Consider the following 24,778-nt stretch of genomic DNA (forward strand, 5'->3'; position numbering starts at 1 on the left):
TGACAGAAGTTGATTTTTACCTTCATTTTTTCAATCCCGGGCTGTGAAGTGGGAGGAGGCGTGGCTAAGAGGGACCTGGGGGTGGGGGTTTTAAGTCTATCTTTTGAGGGTGGCCTGAATGACCACCCTAACTGCTCCCTTATCTGTGACCTCCACAGCACTCCGCTCCCTTAACAGTGTCATCCACAGCGCCCTGCCCCTTTAAAGCTGACCTACAGCAGTGAAGAAAAATGGCTGGGTTGTTATGGAAACCTGGTGTAAAACTGTGTGTATGTGGAGACTAAAGGCCTGCGAGCTTCTATTGGGTGATAAGGGTCATGTGACCAAGCTTCTATTGGCTAGTGCATTTTTTGGGAATATCTCAGGAACAGTACGTGCTACAGAGCTGAGGCCCGGTCTAAATCCTTCCCGGACACCTGATGTACCTGTGTGCCAAATTTCATGATTGTAAATGCGACGGTGCGGATTCCTTTAGTGGACATACACACATACATACATGCACTCAGCTTTATATATTAGACTAGCAGAAGGACCCGGCTTCGCACGGGTATATTTCATCTATTTTTATTTAATGCTTCTGTGTGTCGTTAAAAGATATCAACAGTATCCCCCCTAACAGTGACCTCTACAGCACCCCACCCCTTTAACAGTGAACTCCACAGTCCCCCACCCCCTAACACTGACCCCCCCACAGTGCCCCGCCACTTTAAAATGGGACCTCCACACTAGCCCATCCCCTTAACTTTGACCTTTACAGCAGCCCGCCCCTTTAAAAGTGAGTTTTACAGCACCCCACTCCCTTGACAGTGACCTCCTCAGGGGCCCGCACCCTTAACAGTGACTTCCACAGTACCCCGCTCCCTTAACAGTGACCTCACAGTACCCTGCTGCCTTAAACGTGACCTCTACAGCAGTTGCCCCTTTAATAGTTGCCCCTGCCTCCTTAACAGTGACCTCCACAGTGCCCTGCCCCCTTAATGCTAGCAAGATGAATTTTTCTGCGACTGTCGTGTCGCAGTCGCAGCATGTCACATGTCGCAGTGCAACACCGTAGACTATCATAAAAAGTGTCGCGCAACACATGTAGCAGTGTAGCTGCCTTTGAGTCTGTGCCTGGCTGGCTTCCTTTAAATCTGTGCCTGGATGGAATGTGTGCTTGGCTGGCTTCCTTTGAGTCTGTGCCTGGATGGAATCTGTGCCTCGCTGGCTGGCTGCCTGTGAGTTTGTGCTTGGCTGGCTGGCTCCCTTTGAGTCTGTGCCTGGCTGGCTGGCTTCCTTTGAGTCTGTGCCTGGCTGGCTGCCTTTTGAGTCTGTGCCTGGCTGGCTGGCTGCCTTTGAGTCTGTGCCTGGATGGAATCTGTGCCTGGCTGGCTGGCTGCCTTTGAGTCTGTGCCTGGATGGAATCTGTGCCTGGCTGGCTGCCTTTCCTGGCTGACTGCCTTTGAGTATATGCCTGGATGGCCTCATGTACATATGGAGCTGATTGCTTCTGTGTTTATGCTTGCTGGAATGACTGTTCCTGCAGCCTTTCATTATAGCTGTCTGCCTCTGCTGCTGTGCTTATCTAGTGCAGTTGTGTTTGATCAGCTGCCTACTTTGCATCGCTGGTGGCTTCTGAAGCCGTAGCTGGTGGCTTCTGTGGCCATGTCTGCGTGGCTGGCGGTTTCTGCGGCTGTGTCTGCGTGGCTGGCGGCTTCTGAGGCAGTGTCTGTATGGCTGGTGGTACTTGGCTCTGATTGGGTGTCTATGTGACCAGCTGTGCCTAAGGTGCCGCCATGTCTCGGTGGCGGTCTACTTGGTGGCTATGCCTGCAGGGTGAACTAGTTCTGTGGCTATGTCTGGTTGACAATTTGTAGTTTAATGGTCTACAATAAGCATAGCACACCAACAAAGCCCTATAATGCTCCTAGTGGGGAGTGAGAAGATGGGCTGGACCATATTATTTGGATGGCCTAAAGGAAGTAGGGAGTACCAGCAAAGCCCTATAAGCCTCCTGGTTGGGAGTAGGAAGATGGGCTGGAACATTTAGTTTGGGTGGCCTACAGGAGGTATGGCTCACCAGCAAAACTCTATAAATACTTGCCGCCGATCTAGAACTTTCCAGGGAGGCCCTGGTGGGTTGGAGGTTGTCTGCTGGGGTCCTTTGTGCGGTAGTTTCCAGCAGTGGGGACCCTAGGAGTTCTGAAGGATCCAAGGGGCTCTTTGTACTTCTTGTGGCAGGTCCATGAGCTCCTCTAGGGGATGGATGCCAGATTGCGAGGAAATTTGGAGATTTTGGTGTCTGAAGTTCTTCGGGTAAACATAACAAAGGGCCTCCAGTGTATCTTCGATTAAAGCATCTGTCTCACAATATATTCTGCACCAAAGGAATCGGTGTTCAGTAGTGATGGACGAACATCTGCCGGGACGGTTCGCGAACGCGATTGCGCGAACACGATCAAATGTTCACGAACCGCAGGTTCACGGCGTGTCCCATTCATTTTAATGCCAGGCGAACCTGAAAAAGCTTCAGCTCATATTTGCCGCCAATAAATAATTACTAGAAGTGCACAAATAGTCCCACAACATGGACAGTGACATGCCAGATGTATTATTCGAATTTGCAATCTCCATTCATTATTTTTTTCAATGCAAAATATCGGCAATATAATTTTTGGGTACGCGCATGCGCAAATGCACTATAAAGAAAGTATATTGGTGTATAACACCCCGCTTCAATAATTTTTTTTTGGGAGGCGACTGGTATATCACACCAGTAGAAATTATTTGCTCCAATAACGCTTGTCCCTCTATATACCTGCAGTATCGCATCAGAACCGCCCACAACTGCCGTACAATACAAATGCGCTATAATATACTGTCTAACATAGAAAGTATATTGTAACATTGTACACGGAAGGCAATCCATTAGAATATACATGAAGATAAAACGTAACCTTTAATAATGTTACTATGAGGGTCCATTCACACGTCCGTTAGTGTTTTGCGGACCGCACATCACTGGCACTATAATAGAAAATGCCTAATCTTCACTGCAAAAAGCCTTTTGTAGCGTGTATAAGTGGAGAAGAATAAGGGCCTATTTGCAGTTCAGCGGTGCTCAACAGAAAGGATCCCTTTTTTGGGGGTTATTGTTCTGACAGATCAGAGTAAGGGCAAAATAATCAGTGATGTCGATGCAGTGTCCTGAAACACACTGCTTAATACTGTGATTGTGTTTCATGTAAATTGTGCTTGTATATGAGTTCCAATAAAGTTGCATAAGGAGGTCAGTGTGTGTGTGATGTCTGAAGAAAAAACTGCACCTCAGCAGCCATTTTGGAGAGCTATTGAAACTCCATAATTAGTTCCATGAACCAGCTCATAGAAGGGAAAGATTACAGAAGATCCAGGCAACTCAGAGTAGGAGTGAGAATATTGGCAAAGGAAGGTAACCGTCGTTTATCAGGCTCTAGTCTCCTTTGCATTAGGTGGAGAGATTCTAAGCTTCAAGCTGCCCACCATAACCAAGGACAGAAAGGCCATTTGTCAGAATATAGTATTCCTAGAGAGGATACAGAAGTATATGACTATACAGTATAGCAGAGATAGTCCATCCCTCCAGCCTGGAGAAACAAGGGAGAAAGATTTATTGTCATAGAAAACTGCCCCTTATGCAACTTCTGGGAACGAATCTGAATCACTGTAAAAGCTGCCTTGCTGTAAATGACTTTTGCATACATTGATGACCTTTGGATCAGCTTCAGTAAAGTACTGGGAGTTTGTTAAGAAACTCTGTCTCCTTATTCCACTTAATGTCCTAATTGCACCTCACAATGCTGGCGTCCCGAAAAACCGAGGTCCCAGCCCCAAAGCACCATAACCATCTATACCATCAAGGGCACCTCAACTACCATCTGGCTGGTAATGTCCTAACTAGAGTGCCCCGGAGGATTTAGTGCTGTCTTCCTCATCACTGCACGCCGACCCAGGGAGGCTTTGCTAACTGTGAGTAGATGAACTACTACCCCCATCGGCCCACTGTGCCTCACGGGTTGCCCCTGCGGTCCGGTCCGCTGCATCAACACAAACTTACTGCTTACACACTCTCCACTCTGTCGGGGTGCTATACTTGTATAAGAGTTTAATTGAACATCGACCTGTAAGGCTGAGCTCACACTTGAGTTATTTGGTCAGTTTTGGCCCTGTGACTGTCCAAATAAGTGAAGTGTGCAGTGATTCTAAGAGCGACGCCTGTCATCTGCATGTCATACGGACTCACAGTATTATTTCACTACCACAGCAGACTCCCTATGTGTGTTACTGCAAGGCACAGTGTTCTACACCACTATAAAGGCTCTGCAGCCAGGAAATAGCCATTTTTTAACGTGATTCGGCGTGAATAAATTCGGATCTAACCAAATTCTTTTAAAAAATTCGGCGAGTTGGCCGAATCGAATTTTTTAAAAATTCGCTCATCTCTAGTGCTGCTGTTATAGGTTCTGGAAAATCCAATTACTGGTAAGTGTAATTATCATTTTTGCCCAGAAAATGATTGTAATTTACACATGTTTTTGTACACATTTTTATTTTCTTTGGGTGTACTGGAACAACACAAAAAAACGGAGAAAAAAGGCAAATTGGACATAATTAAAAAAATAACTCCAAAATGAGCCAGACAAAATTGTTGGCACTTTTTCAAAATTGTGGGTAAACAAATTTGTTTCAAGCATGTGATGCTCATTCAAACTCACCTGTGGCAAACAGCGCAAACAGTCATATGACCGACCACCCAGCTATCATCAGATTCCTGGAGTAATAGAGTTACAGCGGTGCCCATTAAACCCTTTACCTCGGCAGTTGGCATTTAAAAATAGTGCCCACTCTCATAATGTTGATCTCATATATTTAACCTCACATAGATTTGACCATGGCATCTGGAAAGTTGAAGACTGGGTGCACACGCTCCCAGCCATGTACCATCTACCTCCAGCGAGGATCGGGGGAGCCAGATGTAGTGTGCGGCAGGAGCAAATTAATTCTCATAAACTCCAATGTTAATGATTGCTTGTTATGGTTCCCTAAGGGAACTATTAAATGTGTAAAAAAAATAAAAATAAGAAAAAAGTAAAAAATAAATTAATAAAAAAATTCTAATCATCTCCTATTCCCCAAAATTAAAATACATAAATAATTAAAAAAAATAAACTACATGGGCATTGCTGCATGTGTACTATTAAAATATACAAATATTCATCTCATATGGCAAATGGCAAAACAGGAAAAAAATCTAAATGGACAATTCGCCATTTTTTTGGTCACTTCACTTTGCACAAAAAAAAAATGAATAAGTGGTATGCTATCAATAAAAAGTACAGATCGCCCGCAAAAAACGAGCCCTCACACAGCTCCATACTAGTGTTGAGAGAACACTTTGTGAGATCGGGTACCCGAACCCGAACTTTTCCACAAAAGGTGTTCGGGCATTTTAATAAAGCCAATCAACAAGCCTAGTAACGGCATGGCTGTGATTGGCCGGTGCATCATGTCACCCAGCCTGTATACATGCTGGGTCATGTGTAGCACCGCCCATCAGCTCTGAGTAGTGCAGGGACAGGAAGCAGTTGAACAGATCGAGAGGGTTAGGAAGTTAATCTGGTTATTAATTCTGTGGGTGACCTATAGCGATTTTTTGTGGGTGCAATACACCCCTGACACAGAAATATAATACTTAATCTGGCCGGTAATTCTGTGGGTGACATAAACCCATTTTTGGTGTCCGATATACCTGCATTACATCTGTGACACAGAAATACAACAGTTAATCTGTCTGTTAATTCTGTTGGTGACCTCAAAGAATGAGGAGAGCATCAAATAAAGGATGTGGCCCTGGTCATGGTGCTGCTGGTGTTGGGAGAGGACGTGGTCAATCTGTGCCAGCTTCACGCCCAAATGAAACACCTTCCTCAGGTGCACGCAGGCGACAGGACGTTCTGCGTCATTTTGTAGCCCCAAATACCGATGTACGAATGGTGAGGCCATAACATGTAGAGGCAGTAGTAGATTGGATGGCTGACAGTGCTTCCAGTTCCTTCACATTGTCTCCCACCCGGTCTACTGCTGAAAGCGCAGAGTTAACACCAGTGGCCCTCGGGCATCCGTCTTCCACCTCAACCCCTTGCAAATCAGCCAAGCAGTGTGAGCCCCATGTCATGCATTAATCACTTATGCTTTTTGATTACTCTGCTGGCAGGGTTTCGATGGGCCATCCACCTAGCCCTGCCCCAGAAGTGGAAGAGAAAATTCCCAACCACTTATGTTTGAGGATGTGGACATGGGAGGACCACCGCAGCACATCTCTGATGATAATGATGAAACACAGGTGCCAACTGCTGAGGCTTTCTGCAGTGTGCAGACCGGCAAGGAGGGCAGGGGTGAGTAATTGGTGGAAGATGATGGGGAGGATGATGAGGTCCTCGACCCCACATGGAATCAAGGTCATGCCAGTTTGGAGGAAGAGGCAGTGGTCACGCAGCGCCAGACGCATAGCAAAAGAGGGAGCAGGGTGCAAAAGCAGAGCGGCCAGTACACTTGCTACTGCCAACCGTGCTTAGGGACTGAGCACACCAAAGCCAGCTCCAAGGAGTTCCCTGGCGTGGCAGTTCTTCAGGCAGTGTGCTGACGACAGGACACGGGTGGTTTGTACACTGTGCAGTCAGAGCCTGAAGCGAGGCATAAATGTTTTAAACCTGAGCACCACCTGCATGACCCAGCATCTAACTGCAAAGCATGAGCTGCAGTGGAGTAGACACCTCAAGAACCCTGAAAGATCAGAGGCTCCTCCTGCTCCCTCTTCTGCTGCGGTCTCATCCTCTTCCTCCTTGTGACAGTTCGGAGGAAGAGGCAGTGGTCACGCAGCGCCAGACGCATAGCAAAAGAGGGAGCAGGGTGCAAAAGCAGAGCGGCCAGTACACCTGCTACTGCCCACCGTGCTTAGGGACTGAGCACACCAAAGCCAGCTCCAAGGAGTTCCCTGGCGTGGCAGTTCTTCAGGCAGTGTGCTGACGACAGGACAGGGGTGGTTTGTACACTGTGCAGTCAGAGCCTGAAGCGAGGCATAAATGTTTTAAACCTGAGCACCACCTGCATGACCCGGCATCTAACTGCAAAGCATGAGCTGCAGTGGAGTAGACACCTCAAGAACCCTGAAAGATCAGAGGCTCCTCCCGCTCCCTCTTCTGCTGTGGTCTCGTCCTCTTCCCCCTCCTCTAGAGCCACAGGGGCACCTGCCACTCCGCAAACAGAGGATGTGGCAGCAACACCACCGTCATCATTACCCAGCATGTCCACACTGTGCCATAGAAAAGTTCAGCTGTCCATCCCACAAGCACTGGAGAGAAAGAGGAAGTACCCCCCTACCCACCCGCAAGCCCTGTCCCTGAATACCAGCATTTTAAAATTCCTGGCATTTGAAATGCTGCCATTCCATCTGTTTGGAGACAGAGACGTTTAAAAACCTTATAGCGATGGCTGTCCCACAGTACGTGGTTCCCAGCTGTCACTACTTTTCCAGGCGGACCATCTCTGTCCTGTACAACCAAGTGGCAGACAAAATCATATGTGCGCTGCGCAATGCCATCTGTGGCAAGGTCCTCATAACCACCAATACGTGGACCAGTAAGCACGGGCAGAGACGTTATATCTCCCTAACTGCACACTGGGTAAATGTACAGCTGGGCCGGATGCGCAAAGTGGTTTAGCGCATGTCCTACCGCCAATGAGGATTGCTGGACGTTTCTTGTTGCCGCCTCCTCATCTGGTCAGTGTAACACCTGCACCACCAACTTCAGCACAGCCAGGGGGAAACGACAGGCTGTTCTGAAACTCATCTGTTTATGGGAAAGACCACACACCGCGCAGGAGCTGTGGGCAGGCATGGAAGAACAGACCGATAAGTGGTTGGTGCCACTGAGCCTCAAGCCCGGCTGCTGGTTTGTGACAATGGGCGAAATCTCGTAGCAAATCTGGGCCTAGCTGGTTTGACGCACATCCCTTGCCTGGCGCATGTGCTGAACTTGGTGGTGCAGAGATTCCTTAAAAATTTACCCCGATATGTCAGAGCTGCTGCAGAAAGTGCGGGCCATCTGTGCGTGCTTTCAGCATTCTCACCCTGCTGCTGTTCGCCTGTTTGCGCTGCAGCGTAACTTTGGCCTTCCCGCTCACCGCCTCATATGCAACGTACTGTGACGCCCTGCCTTCTGAGAGGCCTGAGAAGATCTGACAGACTTGCTACACGTGAGTCTATCTGACAGATTGTTCTGTTTCTCTTTGTTGTGGTTTTAGGCAGGATCCCACCTCCCCACAGGTTCTGCTGATTAGCCATTTAGTGGTGCTATTTATACCCGCCTCTCACTACAGCCCTTGGGGTTTATATTTGCTTCTGGAGTTCTCAGCTGGTGTTTGGTGGATTTCCTGCTCCCCGTCCGTCTCAAGCGAAGTTATATTCCTTCCCTTTTTTTGTTTGTTCTGGCTAGGCCTCAGGAAGACGCTGGTTCCTGCACCCTAGCTGCGGGTGTGTTACAGTTTCAGCTAGGCTTAGGTTTCAGCGCATGAGCATTTCCACCTTTAGGATTTGCTCATGTTGTCAGCAGACAGGGAAAGACTCAGGGATTGTCAGTTGGTGACCTTTCCCTGTCCCCTAGCTTTGGGGCCTAGCCTGGTGTGTTGTGGCTTTTGTTGTATTTGGTTTGCTTCCCTTCCCTCACCTACTGTGACACGTACCCACAAGGAGAGACTGTGAAAGCAGCAGCAGGCGACAGTGGAGTTTCGGCTGCAGCACGCACAGGTGGGTCGCTCTGTGGAACAGCAACAGTTCACCACCAACGAGCGGGCCTCCATGTGGGACCTGTGTGCCATGTTGTGCTGTTTCGAGTACTTCGCCAATATGCCAGTGCTGATGATGATGTCATCAGCATTACTATCCCATTTCTATGTCTCCTTAAAAAAAGCTTCAGCCGATGATGGATGAGGATGTAGCACAAGAGGAAGAGGAACAGAGGTGGCTCAGAGGGTGGGTTCCTGCACCAACAGTGGCCAGGTACCCAACTGACCAGCCAGGGCACAGTTTTGGAACATGAGGAGGATCCATGTTCACAGCAGGGTGGCACCCAAATCAGCTTTCGGGCAACACTGGAGTGTGGCTGGGGGGGATACAGAGGACAACGACGATACACCTCCCACCGAGGACAGCTTGTCGTTGCCTCTGGGCATCCTGACACACATGAGCGACTACATGCTGCAGTGACTGCGCAACGACCGCCGAGTTGTCCACGCTTCTGGATCCCCGCTACAAGGACAATGTGCCGTCCTTAATTCCGTCACAGGAGCGTGATCGGAAGATGCCCGAGTACAAGGTCACGCTGGTAGACGTGCTGCTGATGGCATTCCCACCTGACAGCGGGGGCTCAGTGGAAACACAAGGCGAAGGCAGAGGAGGAGGAGGAGGAAGAAGTCACCAGTGTAGTAGTGGCACCTCAGAAGGCAGAGTTAGCATGGCCGAAATGTGGATAATGTGAAATGTAGAAAAGCTTTGTCCGCACGCCACAACAACCAGCACCACCAGCTGATATGGAACGTCTTAGCAGGAGGTAGCATTTCACCAACATGGTGGAGCAGTATGTGTGCACACGCCTACACGTACTGAATGACGGGTCTGCCCCCTTCAACTTCTGGGTCTCCAAATTGGGCACATGGCCTGAGCTTGCCCTTTATGCCTTGGAGGTGCTGGCCTGCCCTGCAGCCAGTGTATTATCTGAACATGTGTTTAGCACAGCAGGGGGCGTCATCACAGCCACTGTCCACAGCCAACGCGGGCAAGTTCATGTTCATTAAAATGAACCAGGCATGGATCCCACAGGGTTTGTCCGTACCTTTGCCAGAGTAGAGAGGTATACCGGCCGTGCCCAGCCATTGTTGGGCTATGGCTCAGTTTGTGCGTTCTCTTTGCCATGTCCCAATGTTTTGGGGCCTCCAAAAACCCCAAAAATTTAAAATAAGTGAAAATAAAAAATAAATAAAAAATAAAAAAACAACAAAAACAGTGTTTGGTTTTTATAGCCCTTTTAGTGCACCAAAGTTTGGGTCCTCATTGACATTGACCTGAAGTTCGGCCGAACACGACGAACCGGAACATCCACAGGTCCGCAAAAGTTATGGGGGTCGGAATTTGGTAATGCAAAGAAAAAAGAAATAGATTTTCCAAAGTTTGTATTATTTTCAGTATTAAAATACTATACATATGTGGTATTGTTGTAATCGTACTGACCCGGAGAATGAAAGTAACAGGTCAGCCTTGCTGTATAAGAAATGGTGTAAACCCCTCCTCCCCCAAAATATTGGCGTAGTTGTTTTTTTTTTTTTATAATTCCACCCCATTTGGAATTTTTTTCCCCGCTTCCCACCAGACGGTATGCAACCATAAATGGTGCCATTAGAAAGTGCAAGCCCTAATACAGATATGTGAATGAAAAAATAAAAAGTTATGGCTTTGGGAAGGCTTGGAGTAAAAAAAACGAAAATGAAAAATGGAAATTACCCCATCTTGAAGGGGTTAATGACCATTTTAGTGGTTCTTTCTCCTTTAATTCCTTGTAATGAAGTTGGTTAGTGGTATCTGGTCGTGTTCCAGAAGTCTGAAGTAACTGTACATAAGTACTGCACACGGAAGGCCTGTAGGAGGGGAAGCTCGCTCATTTCTTCACGGCTTTGGTGACCGTTACTTCATCTTGTTGTTATCTTTTGTATATATCTTTTATCATATTTTAGTAAACTTTTTACACACCTAAGTTGTGTTAAGTCTATTTTTTCTCGACTCAGGCTGGCTGCTCAGGAGACGTGTCCCATCCTAGGGGGCATGTCCTTTCTACTGCAGCCTTCTCCCTGTAACTGTCAACTAGTGGCAGTTGAAGGATGGAACTGAGCATGTGCGGCCATTTCAAAGAGGTGGACAGAGAAGTAAAATAACAAACAGCAGGTGGTGCTATACAGATACGTTTTATTGAAAGGCTCAGTGGCTGTAATCAATCTTAAATTACATGCAGTTACAAAATCTTTCAGATCCAGGGGCTGATTTCAAAAATGTAGAATATTTTTTATGGGACAACCTCTTTAAGGTCAACAAGTGCCCGATTTGAGGAGCTAAAGAGTCTGTCTCCATGATTAACATGACATTTCTGTAAAATCTGCTATTACATTAAGCGTCTTACCTGAAAGCCAGTGATGTTCCCCTGTGCGTTAGACCGCGTCCAGGCTATTGTACCGTCCTCCATGCTGGGCGTCCGCACAATGTCTGGAGCTGCCGGAGCTGGAGATAAGAGGGGGAATCAGAGTAAATTAGAAGTGGGCTATAGAAAATAATGGTGGGACGTGAATTTACAGATCCCACAGCTCTGCACATTACTCCCATCATCCCCCAGCTCTGTCAGCAGGATAAGTCACTCTCATCATCTCCCAGCTATGACAGCAAGATGGGCTGGACGCGTTCCCCTTTGGATTCAGGGCTTTGTATGGGTGGGCTCTTTTTCTCATACTTTCCTACATGAATATCGTGTGAGTTCATGTCCACCATTGGTTTATATGGCTGTGCACTTTAGAGCTGGCTGTAGATGGCCACTTACCTACCGCAGTTGGGCACCATTGTGATTTGGGCCATATGTAATAGTGTGAGCACATCACCATCATTCTCATATAGTAACCATATAAAGGCTATATAGATATGGTTGATGCTGTCTATATGCACTTTAGATGATAGATCCCTCACATGGATTACATATATACATTCTGTGCACGTGCGTTGATACGGTTTAAATTCACTTTCATTGATATTATGTTGGGTTTCGGAACTGATGGGGATGAAATGCATTATTTATCCGAGTTGTTACGGTCCCATCCATATATAACTTGCATGTAAATGATGTACCTGACGATATATTGTATAATCCTGCGTCACTTTTGAAGATATATTCCCTTGGGGTAAGCGTTCTTCTTGTAATGTCTCTCATTTTAATGATGCATTAATAAAGTACATATTTTTAGACATTTGGGCTTGTGCACTATGTTTTGGTAGGTTGCATTATTGGTTTAGTGTCGCCCCTATTTACTGTTTCCCAGATGCCGCCCCTTGTGGTGCCCACTTGCCATGCAATTGGTCTAAAATTGTCAGCAGGATATAGCACTCCCATCATCCCCCTATTTGTATACAGGATATATCACTTTAATCATCCCGGGCTGAGTACACAAGGTTATTACCCCCATCCTCCCTCAGCCCTGCACATCGTGGCCAGAGGCTGGTGAGTCCTGGGATCTGATGATTGTCCGGCTCCTCCTGATCTCTTGTGAGATGACCTATGGAGGAGGACATTGCCGGTATATTGTACAGCGGAGTCTCACCTGATTCATCAGTTGTGATATAGAACGTCTGTAGAGGCCACCATGGCTGACCAGTGTGGTATACTCTGATTGTATATTGTGTGAATGGATCCAGGTTGGAGAAGGTCACGTCTCCAGCACTATATTTACATTCTATACGGACTATTCCATGGTACACACAGGTGGATACAGGAGATGTCCGGGTGTCCCCGCAGCGGTCTGGGGTGCACACAATGCTCAGGATGATGCTGCTCGGGGTCGCACTTTTCTTGGTCACTTTGACTCCTAAGAAGAAATGGAGAAATATTGTTAATAAGATTTTCCACAATCCACAGAGGAAACGTACGGCACGTAACATTCTCACTGCACGTGTGTGACGTGTGGACCCCCCGTCTGTCTGCACGGACCTCTCATCTCTGTCACCTTTCTTCAGTATCAGGGATAACTCCCATTCGATCCGGTGCTGGGTTTGGCGCTAACACCAGTCCACACTGATAGGCTGCGCCCCACTCTTCTGATGAACTATTAAAGAGGACCTTTCATCGATTATTACACTGTGAACTAACTATACAGACATGGAGAGCGGCGCCCGGGGATCTCACTGCACTTACTATTATCCCCGGGCGCCGCTCCGTTCTCCTACTATGCCCTCCGGTATCTTTGCTCACTAAGTTATGGTAGGCGGAGTCTGCCCTTGTTCTTCTGTAGCGCTGGCCAATCGCATTGCAGAGCTCACAGCCTGGGAGAAAATAACCTCCCAGGCTGTGAGCTCTGCGCTGCGATTGGCCAGCGCTAGAGCAGAACAAGGGCAGACTCCGCCTACCATAACTTAGTGACTGGAATCTCCGCCTACTATAACTTAGTGAGCGGAGATATTTTGATCCTGTAACGAATCTTTCTTCCATTTTGACTCTGATCTTTCTGTGATTGGCCTCTGTATGGGAAATGTCCTCCATTCTTCCTCTCCACAGTTTGACTCATGCCTGGTGTCTTCTAGTTCTGTGTCCCATAAAGCTTATAGGTCCTGTATTCCTCTTCATTGCCTTTGTTTCAGGGAACTCTTGACCGGTTGTGACACTTGCGCCTTTTCTGATTCTTTTCTCCTTGGCTACAGTATCTTATGCACCTATAAGTGCATCCCTGGTTTCTTCTGGCATGAGTGGTCACCTTATTGTGTTTGAAAGTGGTGGTGGCCCCTTACTCAGAAAATTGTTTGTCTTACAAATTGAAAGAGTTTTTAATATGTAGGCCTGACACGATAACCCAGTCAAGGATGGAGGACTAATGGGAGAGAACTCAGCACATTAAAGGAACAGAACTTTTCTCTGGTTGGGGTACAAAACTTACAATAGCACTTGGCTTAGTGGTTACAGTTTCAGACAGACTCTCAGCTTGTTGGTTGCGGTCTCTTTGGTTAGTATGACTTTATGGTTCAGTCTCTGATCAGCTCACAGAAGTCGTAATATTTAGTTTATTCAGAACCACATTGTCCTTGTCACTCTCAGCCTCTGGGCACAATTACAGACAAAGGTCACTCTGCTTCCACCCAACCACAGTCCAGGAACACGCAGGAAGTCCTCCTAAACTGCTTGTAGAATACGCAGCACATTTTCTGGTCATTGGGATCAAAGAACTGGAAGCAATCCACGACTGTTCAGTAGGAAAAAGGTCATTCCCTTATCACCAGAAAATGGTGGCAGGACTTATCTTTTCTACAGAAGCCTGCTCACGATCTCAGCAGAGGTCTCTGTTCTGTGAGATACTTCTCCTGTACCTGGCAGGTTCTCTGTACTCTACAAAACTCTAGAGCATAAAGTACACCAGAAAACATCATTATATACTGTAGTCTTGTTCCACAAGGGCCCATGAGACACCACTCTACTGCATTCACACATTTTAACAGCTTTTAAAGGAACAGTGCCTGCAAATGTTGGCAACACATTGACATAAGGTGAACACAGCGTGAATGTCCAGTTAACATCACTGGTGCACCCAGTAGTTCAAGTGCAATAGAGTGTATGGGGTCAGCTTATGCAGGAGAACCCCTTACAATATGAACTACATACAAGGCCCCTGAGGGTCCTGGAGAATCTCCTTAGAGATGCACACTGAGCTAAAACGACATCACATACATGGACAAATACAAGAAGAAAGTTACAAAGAATCCAACAATGCATCACCTGCATTTTCACACTGATCCTGAGCAGAGGAGCCCTGCCCAAAACTTTCCTCCATGTAAGTCTTGTGTACATTTGTATGAAGTCAGGTTTATGAGGTTCCTTTGCCTGTGAAGCTGAGACATTTTCTGGCTTTGTTGAATTGGATACATCAGGGTTAACAATCCTGACTCTGATCTTATAGGAAGCTATGAGATGGACTTAGGTCTGCCCCTAGTTCAGTTCAGTTTAGAGAGGAAATGAGAGGAGCTACATGTGCTCATGCCTTGGTGCTTTGCACCAAGAATGAGAGAGAAAGAGAGAGTGAGAGGAAGAACTAGAAGGTCCAAAATCTGCAGAGCAAAGCACTGAAGTCAGTCAGTAAGGTATTTGCTGATAGAGACTTTACTGCAGTGAGAGGAGCATTCTTAATACAGCCTTCACGTTTTATCATGACCTAGCCAGCCGTACATTAATCCTGTACCCCTCAATCCTGTACCCCTCAGCTGGGAATACAGTCAGCATTGCAAAAGTAACATTTCCAGCCATAGATTCTGCAGAGAGAGACAAAGGAAAGGAGTACTACAACCCACATATATGTGAATTGTTTGGAACAGTGTTTGATACTAGATATACTACTATTCCTATTCTGCACTTAAGTAAACAGAGACTTCTTTATTTTGTATGTACAATCAGCCTGGTTACTGACTCCAGCATCATACACCGGCCACTGCACCTACACATTTTGCCTTGTGCTCATACAATGCTCATAACTAAAGATGAGTGAATTGAAATTGACAAAGTGGAATTTGATCCGAATTTGAGGAAAAATTCTATTTGCACCGAATCAGAATTTTCTCACACTTCGTGGTAACGAATCACATTTTTTCCTAAAATGGCTGCTGCACGTGTTAGGACATGGAGAAAGGAACTCTGGGAACGATGGATCACCCACAATGCCATGCATGCAGCCAACCCTGTGATGTCACAGCCCTATAAATACCCTCAGCCATTTTGGATTCTGCCATTTTCCATTGTACTTAGTGCAGGGAGAGACGTCAGCAGGCACTAGGGACAGTGCGAGGAAAGACATTTTATTGTGCTAAAAAAACTATTTACAAGTTCAGGGAAAGATAATTCAAGGTGTAGGGAAATGATAGGGAGGAATCATTCCACAGTATTGAAGCAGAACAGGGTCCAATAGGGGAGTGTACAGCCTGGGTAATAGGAGTGATTACTAAAGTCTAGATAAGCGATGTCTACTGCACCTCCACCATCTATTGTTTTAGTCACCCAATCAAAAAAATCAATAAGATTAGTTTGACATGATCTCCCTGAAGTAAACCCAGGCTGTTTTTCATCTTTCAATCCATGGGATTTTAGATGTTCCACAATCTTCTCCTTAAGTATGGTTTCCATTAATTTCCCCACTATTGATGTCAGGCTTACTGGCCTATAGTTGCCCGATTCCTCCCTACTACCTTTCTTGTGAATCGGCACAACATTTGCTAATTTCCAATCTTCTGGGACGACTCCTGTTGCCAGTGATTGGTTAAATAAATCTGTTAATGGTTTTGCTAGTTCACCGCTGAGCACTTTTAATAGCTTTGGGTGTATCCCATCAGGCCCCTGTGACTGTGCTGTTCCTTTCATATTGAATTTCTGCACTGTATTATTTCTTGTTTTACCTATGTTGTTTAAGTCTATTGTTCTCTGCTGCCATCTGCTGGCCGGAATTTGTATGCTGCACGCCTCGTTCGTTGTCTATAAAGTTTTATATCTGGGTGTGGTTTTAGCAGCCTTGGGCCTGGTCACTTCCTGTAGCCTTTTTCAGTGCTGCATTTTTTTGTGACTGGAGACACACACCTCGGCTTGTGAAGGCATCAGTTTTTGACCAGCAGTAGCCTCAGCAGTAGCCTCAGGAAAGACATCCACATGACAGCATCTACTGCATTCCTGTATTGCATCACTGTATGTCACTGCTCTGGATCAAATAAACCCACGTTTGATTGCATCCTCCTGTCTACGTCTGGGTCCATCTAACCTGAGCATCTGCCGGTCCGGTCTGCTCCACTGCTTGGATACGAAGGTAGGACAGTCACAAAGCCATTATCAGTTACACCTTCATTCGCCTTCATGTGGGGACAGAACAGTCAAAAACTGCCTTAAAGCCTTATACCCCAGTCAATATTCGTCTGAATGTCCAATGCCGGCTACAGGTTCCCTCAGAGCCCAGTGCCACACTCAGGAACCTCCCCTGCAACAGGCCCACTCACAGCAAATCTGCCCGGCAACAGTGCATGTCCCATAAGCCTAAGGGGAAGCACGGCGTGTCCGCAGTAGATATACTCTCGCCTGGAAGTCCTCCACTACTCGCCAAGCCACTTTCTACATCCTATATTAACCCTTGCTCGCATGATATAAGAACTGTTCACCCACGCGGGGCCTCCCTTATACCAAAACCCCGCAATTCACTAAAAGGACTTTGGGAAACTCATCGGGGTGCCTCATCTGAGCCGCACTGCAATTTTCAGCCCCCAATTCAAAAGTTCGATTTCTTAACCACCTCCGGACCGCTGTACGCACAGACGCGTCCTGGAGGTGGTTGTTTCATTCCGGGTGGACGCGCCGGCGCGTCTTCTCGCGAGACGCGAGATTTCGGTCTCAGCCGGCCCGCGCATGCGCATCGCGGGCCGGCAAAAGTTCGAGGAGAGTTGCATCAGCAACCTGCCAGCCAATGATCGTCGCTGGCAGGTTGCTGATTTTTAAAAAATCGAATCACAAGCCAGATAACAGATCATATTAGTAAATATGATCTGTTATATGGCTTCTCTGCTCCTCTGCTGGTCCTTTTCGTCGGTTGGATCCAGCAGAGAAGCAGACATCACTGTGAGTACACACAAAACACTGCCCTTAGCCCCTGATCACCATCCATCACCCCCATCATCCAAATTAACCCCTTGATCGCCCCCTGTCAATCACTTAGTGAAAGACAAAAAGTGATCAGTGTAAACTGACACTTTTTTTTTTCACTAGTATTGGCTGTTAGGTTTTAGGGATAGTTTAGGCCCCTTGGTAGGTAGTTAGCGTCAGTTAGCGCCCACCCCACCGCACCGCAGTCACTTTTATTCGCTGATTAGCGTATCGCTAATCAGCATTTGTACTTTTATAGTATCTGTAAGTGATCAAAACTGATCACGGTCAGATCTATAATAGTATTAGTGTCACTTTAGTTCGCCCTCCACCCAAAACGCAGTGTTTGCCCGATCAGGCCTGATCGGTCGCCCACACGTGCGTTCACCCACGCCCGCCCCACCGCAGTGACAAAAAATTATTATTTTTTGATCACTGCACATTCACTTTACACGCACTGCGGCGATAAAAAAATCAGTTTTGATATTTTTTATCAACCGCAGCGGCCTCCGGTACTTCGCTAGCCTCCCCTTTGTAAGACAGGTTTGCTTTTTTTCTTGGGTAGTCTCAGGGAATACCCCTAAATTTAGTAGTCCAAAATGTCAAACAGGGGGTATTCTTCTGAAGAGGCCTACAGGATTCTGACCCAGTCGGATGAGGAGTGGGAACCCTCATCTGACGAATCTAGCGGGTCAGAATATGAACCTGTGGAAAGCAGTGGCTCTCTGACCCAAAGTTCGGACGAGGAGGTGGAGGTCCCTGGCAGCACCAGGCGTACCCGGCCCCGTGTCGCTAGACCACAGGTTACGCAGGATCCGTTTCAAGAGCAGCAGAGTGGGGCTGTCGCTGCCGGATCACGTGGTGAGGCATACACCAGCAGCGCAGCCCTTCCTGGACCTAGTACCAGCACTGCCGTACAACCTGGTGAAGTAGCGAGCACCAGAAGGGCAGTTGAAGCTGGTACGGTGGCACGTGCAGTAGTTACCCCGTCGCAGCCACCGCGCAGACAGGCCCGTAGACCCCCTAGAGTCCCTGAGGTGCTGGCAAACCCTGATTGGCAGTCACCAACTTCAGCCGCACCTGTAGTTCCCCCTTTCACCGCCCAGTCTGGAGTTCGGGTTGAGACGGCTCAAATCGGTTCGGCCCTGGGATTTTTTGAGCTGTTCTTGACTGCGGAGCTCTTGGACTTAGTCGTGGCAGAAACAAATCGGTATGCCACACAATTTATAACCGCAAACCCGGAAAGCTATTATGCCCAGCCTTTCCGGTGGAAACCAGTCCAAGTTTCCGAAATTAAAATTTTTCTGGGCCTTCTCCTCAACATGGGCCTGACAAAAAAGCATGAATTGCGGTCATATTGGTCAACGCACCCAATTCATCACATGCCCATGTTCTCTGCTGCTATGTCCAGGACACGATTTGAGACCATCCTGCGTTTTCTGCATTTTAGCGACAACACCACCTCCCGTCCCAGAGGCCACCCAGCTTTTGACCGGCTCCACAAAATTCGGCCCCTCATAGACCATTTCAACCAGAAATTTGCAGATTTGTATACCCCTGAGCAAAACATCTGCGTAGACGAGTCCCTAATACATTTTACCGGGCGCCTTGGCTTCAAACAATACATCCCAAGCAAGCGTGCCCGGTATGGGGTCAAATTGTATAAGCTCTGTGAAAGGGCCACAGGCTATACCCACAAATTTCGGATCTATGAGGGAAAAGATCAGACCCTGGAGCCGGTCGGTTGCCCTGACTACCTGGGGAGCAGTGGGAAGACAGTCTGGGACTTGGTGTCACCCTTATTCGGCAAGGGGTACCATCTTTATGTGGACAATTTTTACACAAGTGTGGCCCTCTTTAGGCATTTGTTTCTAGAACGGATTTGCGCCTGTGGCACCGTGCGACCTAGTCGCGTGGGCTTCCCCCAACGGCTTGTAACCACCCGTCTTGCAAGGGGGGAGAGGGCTGCCTTGTGTAACGAAGAACTGCTCGCGGTGAAATGGAGAGACAAGCGTGACGTTTACATGCTCTCCTCCATTCACGCAGACACGACAATCCAAATTGAAAGGGCAACCCGTGTCATTGAAAAGCCCCTCTCAGTCCACGACTATAATGCGCTCATGGGAGGGGTGGACTTCAATGACCAGATGTTGGCTCCCTATTTAGTTTCCCGCAGAACCAGACGCTGGTATAAGAAGGTGTCTGTATATTTAATTCAATTGGCGCTGTACAATAGTTTTGTTCTCTACAGTAAGGCTGGGAGAACACGATCCTTCCTCAAATTCCAGGAAGAGATCATCGAGAACCTCCTGTATCCAGAAGGTTCCGTGGCCCCATCCACCAGTGTAGTTAGCCGTCTACACGAGCGACATTTCCCCAGTGTCGTTGCTGGTACCTCAACCCAACCGCCACCCCGAAAAAAATGTCGTGTCTGTAGCAGGAGTGGAATAAGGCGTGACACCCGCTATTTCTGTCCTGACTGCCCTGACCACCCTGCCCTATGCTTAGGTGAGTGTTTCCGGAAGTACCACACACAGGTACACCTAGCATAGGGATTGCATCTCACAGGACAGGCACACAGGGCTATTAGGGCCCATTCACTCACAGCTGCTGCAAACCTCTCCTTTCACCTGGGATAAAGTGCATAACGTACTTCGCCACATCTTTGGGCGATTTGCGCTTTGCACATTGTCCCATGGGGAAGGAGAGGTTTGTTCTATAAAGGTAAAAAAAACTAAACAAAAAAAAAATTACCGGTAAGTAAAAAAGTTAAAAAAAGTTAAAAAAAGTTAATATGTTCTGTTCTAAAGTTAATAAAGTTATTGCTTTGCGGCCTGGTTTTTTCTTTTTTGTTTTGTTTTTTTTACCTTTCAGGTGGACCAACCGATCGACCAGCTGCAGCACTGATGTGCATTCGGACAGAAGCATTGCGCTGCTGTCAGATTACACGCAAGTCGGTGTATGCGGCGCTGCAAGACGAGATTTCTCCTCTGCAGTAAAAGATATGTTTGCCGAGGCATATGAGCTGAGGAGGTGGCGGTGTTCATATACTTTGGCAAACACTTTGTATATATAAAAAAAAAAATCCCGGCAATGATTTATTCATCCACATCGATTGATGTGAATGGAGAAATCGGGTTTGCCAGGGCATACGAGCTAAGTGGGCATGGATGTTGGGCGGAGCTCCTATGTCCTGGCAGACGCCTTTCCCCTCCTTTTTCTTTTTTTTTGGCAGAGATTTTTTCATCCACATTGATCGATGCGAATGAAGAAATCTGTGCCGTTCATTTTTTTCTTTCAGCCCAGAGGCTGAACGGAAAAAAAAATCTCATTACCTGTATGCTCAATATAAGGAGAATAGCAGAAACTCCTAATGCTGGGCATACATGTAATGATTGCGGAGACCCTCAAATGCCAGGGCAGTACAAACACCCCACAAATAACACCATTTTGGAAAGAAGACACCCCAAGGTATTCGCTGAGGGGCATATTGAGTCCATGAAAGATTGAAATTTTTGTCCCAAGTTAGCGGAAAGGGAGACTTTGTGAGAAAAAAAATTTAAAAAATCAATTTCCGCTAACTTGGGCCAAAATTTTTTTTTTTCTATGAACTCGCCATGCCCCTCATTGAATACCTTGGGGTGTCTTCTTTCCAAAATGGGGTCACATGTGGGGTATTTATACTGCCCTGGCATTTTAGGGGCCCCAAAGCGTGAGAAGAAGTCTGGTATCCAAATGTCTAAAAATGCCCTCCTAAAAGGAATTTGGGCCCCTTTGCCCACCTAGGCTGCAAAAAAGTGTCACACATGTGGTATCTCCGTATTCAGTAGAAGTTGGTGAATGTGTTTTGGGGTGTCATTTTACATATACCCATGCTGGGTGAGATAAATATCTTGGTCAAATGACAACTTTGTATAAAAAAATGGGAAAAGTTGTCTTTTGCCAAGATATTTCTCTCACCCAGCATGGGTATATGTAAAATGACACCACAAAACACATTCCCCAACTTCTCCCGAGTACAGCGATACCAGATGTGTGACACTTTTTTGCAGCCTAGGTGGGCAAAGGGGCCCACATTCCAAAGAGCACCTTTCGGATTTCACAGGTCATTTACCTACTTACCACACATTAGGGCCCCTGGAAAATGCCAGGGCAGTATAACTACCCCACAAGTGACCCTATTTTGTAAAGAAGACACCCCAAGGTATTCCGTGAGGGGCATGGCGAGTTCCTAGAATTTTTTATTTTTTGTCACAAGTTAGTGGAAAATGATGATTTTTTTTTTTTTTTTTTTTTTCATACAAAGTCTCATATTCCACTAACTTGTGACAAAAAATAAAAACTTCCATGAACTCACTATGCCCATCAGCGAATACCTTGGGGTCTCTTCTTTCCAAAATGGGGTCACTTGTGGGGTAGTTATACTGCCCTGGCATTCTAGGGGCCCAAATGTGTGGTAAGGAGTTTGAAATCAAATTCAGTAAAAAATGACGAGTGAAATCCGAAAGGTGCTCTTTGGAATATGGGCCCCTTTGCCCACCTAGGCTGCAAAAAAGTGTCACACATCTGGTATCTCCGTACTCAGGAGAAGGTGGGGAATGTGTTTTGGGGTGTCATTTTATATATACCCATGCTGGGTGAGAGAAATATCTTGGCAAAAGACAACTTTTCCCATTTTTTTATACAAAGTTGTCATTTGACCAAGATATTTATCTCACCCAGCATGGGTATATGTAAAAAGACACCCCAAAACACATTCCTCAACTTCTCCTGAGTACGGGGATACCAGATGTGTGACACTTTTTTGCAGCCTAGGTGGGCAAAGGGGCCCATATTCCAAAGAGCACCTTTCGGATTTCACAGGTCAATTTTTACTGAATTTGATTTCAAACTCCTTACCACACATTTGGGCCCCTAGAATGCCAGGGCAGTATAACTACCCCACAAGTGACCCCATTTTGGAAAGAAGAGACCCCAAGGTATTCGCTGATGGGCATAGTGAGTTCATGGAAGTTTTTATTTTTTGTCACAAGTTAGTGGAATATGAGACTTTGTATGAAAAAAAAAAAAAAAAAAAAAATCATCATTTTCCACTAACTTGTGACAAAAAATAAAAAATTCTAGGAACTCGCCATGCCCCTCATGGAATACCTTGGGGTGTCTTCTTTCCAAAATGGGGTCACTTGTGGGGTAGTTATACTGCCCTGGCATTCTAGGGGCCCAAATGTGTGGTAAGGAGTTTGAAATCAAATTCAGTAAAAAATGACGAGTGAAATCCGAAAGGTGCTCTTTGGAATATGGGCCCCTTTGCCCACCTAGGCTGCAAAAAAGTGTCACACATCTGGTATCTCCGTACTCAGGAGAAGGTGGGGAATGTGTTTTGGGGTGTCATTTTATATATACCCATGCTGGGTGAGAGAAATATCTTGGCAAAAGACAACTTTTCCCATTTTTTTATACAAAGTTGTCATTTGACCAAGATATTTATCTCACCCAGCATGGGTATATGTAAAAAGACACCCCAAAACACATTCCTCAACTTCTCCTGAGTACGGGGATACCAGATGTGTGACACTTTTTTGCAGCCTAGGTGGGCAAAGGGGCCCATATTCCAAAGAGCACCTTTCGGATTTCACAGGTCAATTTTTACTGAATTTGATTTCAAACTCCTTACCACACATTTGGGCCCCTAGAATGCCAGGGCAGTATAACTACCCCACAAGTGACCCCATTTTGGAAAGAAGAGACCCCAAGGTATTCGCTGATGGGCATAGTGAGTTCATGGAAGTTTTTATTTTTTGTCACAAGTTAGTGGAATATGAGATTTTGTATGAAAAAAAAAAAAAAAAAAAAAAATCATCATTTTCCACTAACTTGTGACAAAAAATAAAAAATTCTAGGAACTCGCCATGCCCCTCATGGAATACCTTGGGGTGTCTTCTTTCCAAAATGGGGTCACTTGTGGGGTAGTTATACTGCCCTGGCATTCTAGGGGCCCAAATGTGTGGTAAGGAGTTTGAAATCAAATTCAGTAAAAAATGACGAGTGAAATCCGAAAGGTGCTCTTTGGAATATGGGCCCCTTTGCCCACCTAGGCTGCAAAAAAGTGTCACACATCTGGTATCTCCGTACTCAGGAGAAGGTGGGGAATGTGTTTTGTGGTGTCATTTTATATATACCCATGCTGGGTGAGAGAAATATCTTGGCAAAAGACAACTTTTCCCATTTTTTTATACAAAGTTGTCATTTGACCAAGATATTTATCTCACCCAGCATGGGTATATGTAAAAAGACACCCCAAAACACATTCCTCAACTTCTCCTGAGTACGGGGATACCAGATGTGTGACACTTTTTTGCAGCCTAGGTGGGCAAAGGGGCCCATATTCCAAAGAGCACCTTTCGGATTTCACAGGTCAATTTTTACAGAATTTGATTTCAAACTCCTTACCACACATTTGGGCCCCTAGAATGCCAGGGCAGTATAACTACCCCACAAGTGACCCCATTTTGGAAAGAAGAGACCCCAAGGTATTCGCTGATGGGCATAGTGAGTTCATAGAACTTTTTATTTTTTGTCACAAGTTAGTGGAATATGAGACTTTGTAAGAAAAAAAAAAAAAAAATCATCATTTTCCGCTAACTTGTGACAAAAAATAAAAAGTTCTATGAACTCACTATGCCCATCAGCGAATACCTTAGGGTGTGTACTTTCAGAAATGGGGTCATTTGTGGGGTGTTTGTACTGTCTGGGCATTGTAGAACCTCAGGAAACATGACAGGTGCTCAGAAAGTCAGAGCTGCTTCAAAAAGCGGAAATTCACATTTTTGTACCATAGTTTGTAAACGCTATAACTTTTACCCAAACCATTTTTTTTCTACCCAAACATTTTTTTTTTATCAAAGACATGTAGAACTATAAATTTAGAGCAAAATTTCTATATGGATGTCGTTTTTTTTGCAAAATTTTACAACTGAAAGTGAAAAATGTCATTTTTTTGCAAAAAAATCGTTAAATTTCGATTAATAACAAAAAAAGTAAAAATGTCAGCAGCAATGAAATACCACCAAATGAAAGCTCTATTAGTGAGAAGAAAAGGAGGTAAAATTCATTTGGGTGGTAAGTTGCATGACCGAGCAATAAACGGTGAAAGTAGTGTAGGTCAGAAGTGTAAAAAGTGGCCTGGTCTTTCAGGGTGTTTAAGCACTGGGGGCTGAGGTGGTTAAAGAGACAGCGCACCTTATATCAAAATGGCCGAAAAGGACCTTGTACAGTTCCCCAGCGATGAAACAAAGCAAATGCAA

At 46.1% G+C, this 24,778-nt stretch overlaps 1 protein-coding gene across 1 annotated transcript in view; it reads right to left on the reverse strand.

Moving 5' to 3' along the window:
- LOC120992587 (receptor-type tyrosine-protein phosphatase F-like) overlaps nucleotides 1-24,778 on the reverse strand; it is a 96,440-nt gene that overhangs the window by 46,282 nt on the left and 25,380 nt on the right. Inside the window, exons 2-3 of the mRNA XM_040421645.1 lie at nucleotides 12,427-12,690; nucleotides 11,244-11,341 (exon numbers count right to left, since the gene is read on the reverse strand). Of these exons, the coding sequence (XP_040277579.1) occupies nucleotides 11,244-11,341; nucleotides 12,427-12,690 (362 nt within the window). The remainder of the gene's footprint in view (nucleotides 1-11,243; nucleotides 11,342-12,426; nucleotides 12,691-24,778) is intronic.

This window comes from Bufo bufo, chromosome 2 (assembly GCF_905171765.1).
Source record: "Bufo bufo chromosome 2, aBufBuf1.1, whole genome shotgun sequence".
Taxonomy (NCBI): domain Eukaryota; kingdom Metazoa; phylum Chordata; class Amphibia; order Anura; family Bufonidae; genus Bufo; species Bufo bufo.